General features: G+C 43.3%; 2 protein-coding genes across 5 annotated transcripts; one reads left to right on the forward strand and one right to left on the reverse strand.

The window, feature by feature from the left end:
* Positions 1–173: 173 nt before the first annotated feature.
* On the reverse strand, positions 174–6645 carry LOC118363509 (mediator of RNA polymerase II transcription subunit 19-A). 3 transcript variants are annotated; one of them, XM_035744426.2, is made up of 7 exons: positions 6502–6645; positions 4528–4702; positions 4048–4170; positions 3763–3896; positions 3494–3590; positions 3254–3348; positions 174–557 (listed from the first exon to the last, which is right to left on the reverse strand). In XM_035744426.2, exons 2-7 carry the CDS (start codon positions 4625–4627, stop codon positions 498–500), a joined length of 609 nt encoding a protein of 202 aa, XP_035600319.1. In that variant the 5' UTR covers positions 4628–4702; positions 6502–6645; the 3' UTR covers positions 174–497. The 3 variants fall into 3 exon arrangements, with proteins under 3 accessions (XP_035600319.1, XP_052344352.1, XP_035600317.1); XM_052488392.1 differs by lacking the exon at positions 6502–6645 and adding an exon at positions 6020–6245; XM_035744424.2 differs by lacking the exon at positions 6502–6645 and having other exon boundaries at positions 4528–5367.
* On the forward strand, positions 6376–9335 carry LOC118363508 (thioredoxin-related transmembrane protein 2-B-like). Of its 2 annotated transcripts, none has more exons than XM_035744422.2 (8): positions 6376–6647; positions 6753–6813; positions 7389–7502; positions 7775–7851; positions 8158–8264; positions 8420–8485; positions 8639–8768; positions 8881–9335. In XM_035744422.2, exons 1-8 carry the CDS (start codon positions 6459–6461, stop codon positions 9031–9033), a joined length of 897 nt encoding a protein of 298 aa, XP_035600315.2. In that variant the 5' UTR covers positions 6376–6458; the 3' UTR covers positions 9034–9335. The 2 variants fall into 2 exon arrangements, with proteins under 2 accessions (XP_035600315.2, XP_035600316.2); XM_035744423.2 differs by having other exon boundaries at positions 6595–6647; positions 6753–6817.
* The last annotated feature ends 577 nt before the right edge of the window (positions 9336–9912 follow it).

A 9912-nucleotide genomic window follows, 5' to 3' on the forward strand; every position in this document is an offset into this window, starting at 1 on the left:
ATTATAAATGAAAATGTTGAATGGATGTTTTCAGATTGTAAACACGCCGGTGCATATTCCTGACTTCGCTAGTTCCCCTTTACCTGGAGAGGAGTCCTGTGCCCAAGACTGAAACATCACAAAAGGCAACCCTTGAGGCGTCAGGGAGAAAACCATGCCACAGACAAAGAGGATCAAGGCAGCATGGACAAAACAGTTTATTGGAATATGTGGTCAGAAAATATCACAACCAAATGAAAAAGGGGAACATAACATACACTCATTCAGAATATCAGTGGCCTTCCGTCTCTCATCCTCAAACAATATTACACTGCTGACATCCAATCTACCACACACACACTCTGACGACACATGAGACTGTCTTTCCCCTCCCTGTCACACAAGCATAATCTCTCGTTATCTAAATACATACTCTCCTAAACATTTCCTGATTCTTCAAAACACACTCGTACCAGCTTCTCAAAAACACACACACACACTTGTTGTCTCTGTCTGGTCTATCGGAGGCTGTTGGGCTGAGAGCCAGCCAGGCCAGGGTGGTCCGGACTGTGGCGGTTCTGTAAGGAGACAGAAACACTAGAAAAAGTGCCGATCCATAACCATTGGCTTCATCTCCAATAACCTCCCTCTGAACTCGTATCCCCTGTATTGTGTACCACTGTTTATGTTCCCACTGTATGCGCTCGTTTGATGCAATATGGAGATTTCAGCCATTTTTCTGCAGATTTCAGTCCATTATGATGTTTTTATTGGGACAGTAAGTTTCCCCACATGCGCAACACACGTTGACCACACAAATGTTGATGTATAGCCAGCAATATGTTAAGTTAGCTAACTCAAAAGGTAGACAGCTAGCATTTAGTCACTCAAATTTGGGGAATTTGCTAACACACTGCATGTTTTCTGATTTAGAGCTTGTGATTCGCTAAGATCAAATAATGATAAATATGCTATTATTTAGTCAACTGTTTTGTGCGATAGGCTGTTGGTCGACCAAAATGTATTTAGCCAAGCAGTTGCAAACAAAATCTAATTAAAATACAAATCATGGTGTACAAGTCTGATTGGCTCCTGTCTGAGTGGACTAATCCATTGTGGAGGCCATGGGGATGGCACAGTCAATCAGTCGAAGACGTGCTACTGAAATTGTATATGGTTATATTAAGTAGGAACAATGGTGCAACACCAATAAAAATATTATTTTATAACAGATGTGCTTTCTCCCACGTTGGATAGCGGTTCCTGTCCACGGTTCTGAAACATCAGTGCGCTGTTGAATTGGTGCCTTTTCTGAGACCATGTTGCTATGTGTAGAATAGTAAAGTTAATCAGCATATTGGTGTTGAGAACAATGCAGCAGAGGCAACAATGGAATGAGACAAGAAAAAAGCCCTTGCCTTTAATGTCTAAGAAAAGTGAAGAGAGCAAACCAACTTAATTAGGTCTATAATCAATAGTCTAACTGTTAAATGTGCCTGCCTTTATAAATAATCCACAGTGTCCGTTTTTAAATCATTGCTTATGCTGTAATAAGCTTTTTTTCCCGTTAGACCAGCATCTCTGGTATTAAATCATGTATTTAGTGCTGTTTAAACTGTTCCAAATGGTCATTTTTTAAATAATAATAACCACCCTCCTTTTTTCTTTATCTCCTTATGTTATTACTATTATTATAATCATAATTATAATAATAAGTAATGTCATTATCATTAGTAGGCTTATTATAAACTGGGTGGTTTGAGCCCTGATTGGCTGACAGCCGTGTCATATCAGACCGTACACCACGGGTATGACAAAATATGTATTTTTACTGCTCTAATTATGTTGTTAACCAGTTCATAAAAGCAATAAGGCACCTCGGGGTTTGTGGTATATGGCCAATATACCACGGCTAAGGATTGTATCCAGACACTCTGCGTTGTGTCTAAGAACAGCCCTTAGCCGTGGTATATTGGCCATATACCACCCTCCTTGTGCCTTTTTGCTTAAGTATATCAGCCTTGTATAACCACCATCAAGCTGTAGGCTTAAGAGCGCACCCTGTTTAGTCTTAATACCGTAACTAACTTAGTTAGGCCTATATTTCAATACTTATATAGGCTACTGTCTCAATTTATTCATTCATGTCATCACACAGCATACGAGTCATTCATGATGTGAAATATATTCAAGCATTTTGTTGTTTTTAAATCAAATAAAGCGACCATTGAACAATTCGTGTAAACAATAAATAGGCCTAAATCTTTCCATTTTGGAAATTGCATTCACAAATGAATGCTACTGTTTTTAGTCTTTTCTGTAATAAAGGCTTTACCATTTAAAAAAAAATAGTTACAAACTCTTTGGTATGCTTATACACGTATTTAGGGTTGTTTACACTGTTCTAAATGGTCAGAAAAATTATATTGTAATCTACCAGCTCCTGTTTGGCCCATACAGGCCTAATATACACGCAGTGCTTGCGCCATACCTTATTTTTGATCTCCAGTATTATCTCCAGTATTTTCCACAACTAGTCACATTTATTCCACACATCCGTCTTTCCCCTTTACCTCCTGCACAAACAGTAAACGTTCCCCCGTTTCGAGTTTGTCACATCCTCTGCATCCATTTTGCTGTCACATGTGTTGCGGCGTTCAGAGTTCGTCATTACCAATTTATTGAGGTGATTATGATGTGCAATAGGTCAGGCCCTATTGGACACATGCATGCGAAGCATAGATATGTCACGTAAAGAGAGCAAGGGTTGAAAGAATGTTTATCCCAAACAACTGAGGGATTTCGGGGCACATAACTCTTCAGTCAGAAGTGACTAATTATGTTGCATCTTCAGCAACACAGACAGCGCTATACACACAGTTGATGTTCTGTGGTGGTCACTGCAGCAGGGAGACACACAACGGGTGCTAGTCACTCGCTGTCTCTAGTCATTTGTGTGTCTTAATTATTTCATCATACAGTTTGCTTAAAACATCAGACAAGCTCAGTGCATATAGTTGATTTAATTAAAATACATAGGTTGTGTCAATATATGTAAAAATACAAGTTTTAAAACCGGTCGAAAGAACAGACAAGTCTTGGTCGACAAATGTTTTTTTGGGGGGGGAAAGCCCTAGTTCACTCCCACATTTGAGTCGTTGTTATTCCAGGCGTATATGAGCAATTAGCCCGGGGACAAGGTTGCAGGCAATCGGCCTCCTATATACCTACTTCGGCGCAAGAGATGGAGAAAGGGTCAGGGCAGCAGTCTTACCTTCTTCTTTTTCTTGTCTTTCTTTTTCTTCTTGCGGTCAGGGTCGTCATCTCTTTTCTTCTTCTTCTTCTTGGGGTCAGAGTCTGAGGGTGTCTCTGTGAAGACAGAAGGGTTTCAAAGGCTGAAGGTATGGTTGTGTGTGTGTGTGTGTGTGTGTGTGTGTGTGTGTGTGTGTGTGTGTGTGTGTGTGTGTGTGTGTGTGTGTGTGTGTGTGTGTGTGTGTGTGTGTCCATACGTTACCTTGCGGTATGGGATCCTGTGGTCGGTTGTGTTTGTGCTTATGCTTGCTCTTCTTCTTTGGAGGCTGGATGTGCATCAGCCGGTACTGCTCCGGTAGCTGGAACACAAACACACAGAGTAGATAACGTCTTAACATCGTTGTTAACAGTACAGAAATGATATGGAGGCCTAGTGTTGGATGAATAAAGTATCCTAAAAATTGGAGTATTGTGGTCAAAGGAAGGTGTGTGTGTGTGTGTGTGTGTGTGTGTGTGTATGTCTCTCTCTACCGGTCCGGTGTGCAGTCTGAAGCCGGTGAGGCTGGCTCCGGTCAGAGGGCTGAAGGAGTTGCCACACACTGGAGGCTTCTCTATCAGAGAGCGCAACGAACTGCCATCCTGGGTACCAGGCCAGTCTATCATACCTACAGACACAGGAAAGAGGGAAAACAGACAATTTATTACAGAGAAAAGAGAGATGGGGGAAGAGGCAAGTTGAGGTGGGATACTCTGTGGGATGGGTCCACAGAAATCACTTACAGACAGACATAGTAAAGGTGACGAACGGTAGTTCACCTGGTAACTCTGGCAGGAAGTTGCTGAGCTTTTCCTTGACTTTCTTGCCACAGAACTTGTTGTAAGCGTGTTCCAGGTTGTAATGGGTGATGAGGTTGGTGTTGCCCGTAAGCTCATTGCCCACTGTGAGGCAAATTTTTTAAATACACGGTCAATGCAGTAACAAGATCCAGAGTTTGTCCACACGGACGTCAATGTCTCATACTACTAGGGTCCAGACTCCAGAGGGAGTAACTTGTGATGGCTAATGTAGGAAGTGCACTTCGAAATTGATATAGAAATATAACACACACAAAACAGATTAACGTTCAACTAACCGCTGGGATCTTAGTCAATAGCTTGCTAGCTCAGAAAGGTTAACGTTAGTTAATGTTATTATTAGAAAATAACCTAAGGGGCTTGCAAAAAAATACTTCAAATCCTCCACTCGGGGACGAATAAACATATTACGTAGTGCCCACACTGAAATGTTAACTGTACCTGGTAGTTCTCGCAGTAAATAAAAAGGTTCGTTCATGGCTCCCGGTTTCCGTAGAGCAGGCCCCTCATCCCCGAGCTGAGGTGGCATCTGGGCCGCCATCGGGACTTGGTTAGGCGGCAGAGGGGGTGGTGGATTTCCCGGTCCAAATCCCAGAGACGATGATCGGGGAGGTCCCTGAGCATCATTTTGCCCATACAGAGTTGAAAACATTTCCGTCATATTTATTGCGAGTAATACATTTAAATAACTAATAAATCGATGTCTTCCTAAAGCGATACGGTTAGTTTTGTACACATGTGACTACAGACGAGAATCTGACAACAACTGCTTGACTCGTCTCTACTCCTTTGTGGTATAGTTGCATACTGTCATTGCATATTTTCCATTGGAGAAGTACCGTAATACCTGGAATATATTGGCCGACAAAATGTGTAATGACGGTGGCCTTACTCCTCACTACAAAAGTGTGCGTTTCTAACGTCCATATTGTAACGACCCTGTGTTTATAAGCGCGGAAATGGACTCTGCCGCATGAGCTTCTGCGGCACAGTCGACAGCGCACCAGACCTCGGGCTAGAAGGGCTAGAAGGTCGAGGATTCGAGACCTGCTCCCTGCCTGTTTCATTACAAAAACAGAGCACATAATAAAACAGAACTGGTATACTAAGTACAAAAATGTAGCATGTCAAGGAAGACACATTTCAGTTGAAGGCATTCAGTTGTACAACTAACTAGGTGTCCCCCTTTCCAATCTGCTTTAGTACAGGGCTGAACTCAGGGTCATCGAAGGTCGCAGGTGGGCAGAGGGAGGAAGAGAGCGTATGGAACTCGCTAACAGACTCTCGCTCACTCATGTAATGGAGCTTCTTCTAGCTTGTTCAGCTGATCCAGTTTGCACCGTAGCCCCCATCGATCAGTTTGTTGATGTCATCCTGTATAGGTGTCACACACGCACGCGTCAAAAGTCTACTTAAACCAAAGGGAGGGTGCCCAACCTGGAAAGTCCTCTGTATATATAAAACTGTTCGCTGCTCTGGCCCCCCAATGGTGGAACAAACTCCCCCACGACGCCAGGTCAGCGGAGTCAATCACCACCTTCCGGAGACACCTGAAACCCCACCTCTTTAAGGAATACCTAGGATAGGATAAAGTAATCCTTCTCACCCCCCTTAAAAGATTTAGATGCACTATTGTAAAGTGGCTGTTCCACTGGATGTCATAAGGTGAATGCACCAATTTGTAAGTCGCTCTGGATAAGAGCGTCTGCTAAATGACTTAAATGTAAATGTTAATGTATATTTTCTTAACTGCTTATGGATGTTCTCTGTCACCTGCGGGTTCTTTTTATAGAACGGATTGAACGTGTGGCCAAATCTGTGAAAACTGACGACACATTCAGACAGATATAACGTTCGCTAGTTTCCCAAGGGTGCAACATTTTTTCAGCTCAACGTGATGTATGGCCAAATGTATTATTCATACAATATGTACCTGGCATCGGATATAAACTTCTCTCCGCTCTTCTCCGTGACTTTGCTGAACAACAGTTGCCTGTTCCTCTGGGGTTCCGGTCCGTCTGACCGGTGAGAATAATTTCCTGTCGCATTACTAGACTGATCATGTACGTTATCTCGTGTACTTTTAGCAACTTTGTGTGTTGTTTCACCAACTTCCTAATTTTTTTAACGTTCTTTATGTTTTAGAGTACCCGCTAGAAACCACCGTCTACGGAACGACAACAGGTACAAAAAAAGTTTTAGCTTTTTCTGTCAATGTCCGCATGCGCAGTCAAGTGTCATATGTCGCGCTCATTCACGTTGAGCAATCTTTGGTTGAGCTCTTGCTGCTTCAGCTGTCACCACTGAGGTAAAATAAGAACGGCTGTCACTGTGCTCAACCCCCTTTCTTTCTCTTCTCATGCTGAGGGAACATGGGGTTGATCACCGGAGTTATTGCTTTCTTTTACCACTTACCTCAAATATACAAATGGCTATTCAAGCCTTATTACATCTTGTCTATATTGATGTCCTCCGCATTCCTCATACTTCGCAAGTGTCCGGGACTTTGCGAAAACCTCAACACAGAACGAGAGGACGGGAACCCATGCGACTTTGACTGGGTCAGTATCGGGTAGAGTTGCTCTTGCGCTAAATCTTGTGGGGTTTATTGTTACCGTAAATGTTGCAATACTTGCATGTAATATTATGGGGCCTATGTCTTACAGAGAGAAGTGGAGATTCTTATGTTTCTCAGTGCGATTGTCATGATGAAGAACAGAAGAGCCAGTAGGTGCAGAATATAACACAAATACACACACACACACACACACACACACACACACACACACACACACACACACACACACACACACACACACACACACACACACACACACACACACACACACACACACACACACACACACACAGGTCTGGCCATGTAGCCGGGGTGAGCCCACTGTTGTCATTGAACAACTCTCATAGGTTTACAGTATAAACAGTAAACATCAGAACAAACACACACACTGTTATTTCAATTTTCCCAACAAACCCGGTCCCTCACATCTTGTAAACCATCTCCTGAGATTACAGCACTCCCAAGGTTCATCTGCTTGTTCATTGGCTCTTGACAATGTGTTTGTTTTGTAAACATGAGAATACAGTTGTGAGGGGGGGGGGGGGCACTGTTTATTTTGTTAACTCCTCCTACCCCCCCTTCCTTATCCTTGAGTCTTATTATTGTTCTCCCTCCCCATCACTCTATTCATCCCCCCAGTCTCTCTTGCCCCTCTCTCACTACTCCTCCCCCCAGTCTCCCCCCTCTCTCTGTCATGAACCCTAACCTTTCTCCTGTTCTCCAGTCACATTAGAGCAGCATGCAGGGAACCTGTTTATGTTCAGTAAGGTGGCCAACGTCATCCTCTTCTTCAGGCTGGACATCAGACTGGGCATCTTCTACTTCGCTCTGTGTATTGGTGAGCTGCTTGTCACACTGCCCTTCATGTCACTGCTCTCAGTCAGTTAATATGCATTATAACTAGTGACCAGAGGAAGTTGGTGCGCTCCTTGTTAAGACAAGACAATGCTTGCTTCAGGGATGGATTTGCACTTCGACTTTACTGGTCAAAACCAACCAGTCTGTCTGTGCTCTGTGAATGAATTTGACAGCATGTGTTAGGAGTTAGGGTTAGTACCAACTATATATTCTACAATGTCAAGAATGTTTCTGTTTCCTTTCCTGTCCAAGCATTCGTCATGACCTGTAAACCGCCACTCTACATGGGCCCAGAGTACATCAAGTACTTCAGTGAAAAGACCATAGATGTAAGTGGGGTGATCCAAGACTTGAGACGTGACAGCCATGAGGGTGAAGACACGACGCCATACTGTAGGCTGTTGAGTCTAGTTAACTGAGACTCTCGTTACCATATTACTGACTGTGAGCATTAGATTTAGCTGATGTACAACAGGCTAAGTGTTGCTAATCCATGTTCTACTGCTCTAGTATCTGTGCTTGCCAGCCTAGTGACAATACTATTAGTAGGGAGACACCTGGCTGGAAACCAGACTACTGATACAGTGATTGTGATCTACTCAGGTAATCTGATCTGGTCTAATCCCATTGGACAGGAGGAGCTGAATCATGATACTCGCGTGACGTGGATCGTTGAGTTCTATGCTAACTGGTCTCCCCAGTGTCAGTCCTTCGCCCCCGTCTTTGCCGACCTTTCCCTCAAGTTAGTATTCTTCCCGTTTCCTCTTTTCGCTCAATCTCTCCTCTATCAGCGTGACTTCACCCCTCCTCTACTCTTCCTCCAGTGAAACACATCTTTCTAATGTTGTGGTGTTAACTAAACATGGCTGTCGCTTGTTCTCTTCCTCTGTTATGCAGGTATAACTGTGCAGGACTGCGGTTTGGGAAGATAGACGCTGGCCGGTACGGAGAGGTGGCTCAGAGGTAAGGCTTTCCCTCTCTGATGTTGGTAGTGTCTCTTACAAACTACATTTTCACCAGAATGCAAACAAAAATGTCATTTATATTGACATGCAGTCTACAGTCTGTCTAGAAGTTAGATGAGAAGGGGCCTCCTATTTCTGCCCTTCTCTGCAGGTACAAGGTTAGCACCTCCCCTCTGGCCAAGCAGCTCCCCACATTGGTGCTTTTCCAGTCAGGGCGGGAGGTCATGAGACGTCCAATGGTGGACAATAAGTGTCGAGCAGTGTCCTGGACTTTCAGCGAGGTGTGTTGTGTGGGGATCACTAATCTGTGTGTGTATGCGCGCCTTACTTTTTGAAGTGTGTGAATGGCTTTGGGTCCCCACTCACACACCCGTTTGTCTCATTCTGTTCTAGGAGAACATCATCCGCGAGTTCAACTTGAACGAACTCTTCGAGGCATCAAAGAAGATAAAGGGTCGTGGTGAGAACAGCCCCTTACCACCAGAGGGCAGCAAGGAGCCTCAACATGAACCGGACACCCCAGCAGAGAGCAAGAAAGACCAGTAGCGACTAAGGGAGAACAGGAACTAGATTCCTCTACCAGTCGTGCACACAGTTCACTGCTCGTCATATAATCTGCCCTTATCTGTTATATCGCTGTTGTATCAGACTACTAGTATAAGTTAATTCAAGACTTTGGGCAGAATGAGCCATCTAAAACGGAAACATCTAACCGTCCTAATTATTGTTGCCTTAAGGTCCAATGCAGCAGTTCAATAGATTAAATTATTCTGCGTAACAATGAAGTACCTAAATTGTGATCAATTTAAAACAAGATGGTTTTAAAAAAATAAACAACTAGCAAAATTCTTGCTTGAGAAATTTCTAAGACTTTCTGGGAGTGGTTTGAGTGGAGAAGGGAAAACTAGTTATTGGTACCCCACCCCACATAGCCTGGTTCCTCTCTAGGTTTCTTCCTAGGTTTTGGCCTTTGTAGGGAGTTTTTCCTAGCCACCGTGCTTCTACACCTGCATTGCTTGCTGTTTGGGGTTTTAGGCTGGGTTTCTGTACAGCACTTTGAGATATCAGCTGATGTACGAAGGGCTATATAAAGAAATTCAATTTGATTTTGATTTGGTAGAGGTTTGGAACTAATTTACCACATGGTGATGTCACCATGGAAGGCCAAAACTCCCTCTCATCAAAACAGGCTGAAATTACAGTAATTCATTTCAAACAGCTCCTACACTTAAAAGGGCATTAACATTATTTTCACAATTTCCCAAACCTCAGTGTGGAAATATATAAAACACAGGAAAATCAAGTTGGATTGCACTGGGCCTTTAAATGATTTAAATGTAAATGCCTTACACTACCATCTCACTCATTCATCCATATTAGTTCAACTGACAGTTTGTAGGCTATAATCTGTCCTGCCAAAAGTGA

The sequence above is a fragment of the Oncorhynchus keta genome, chromosome 30, assembly GCF_023373465.1.
Source record: "Oncorhynchus keta strain PuntledgeMale-10-30-2019 chromosome 30, Oket_V2, whole genome shotgun sequence".
Taxonomy (NCBI): domain Eukaryota; kingdom Metazoa; phylum Chordata; class Actinopteri; order Salmoniformes; family Salmonidae; genus Oncorhynchus; species Oncorhynchus keta.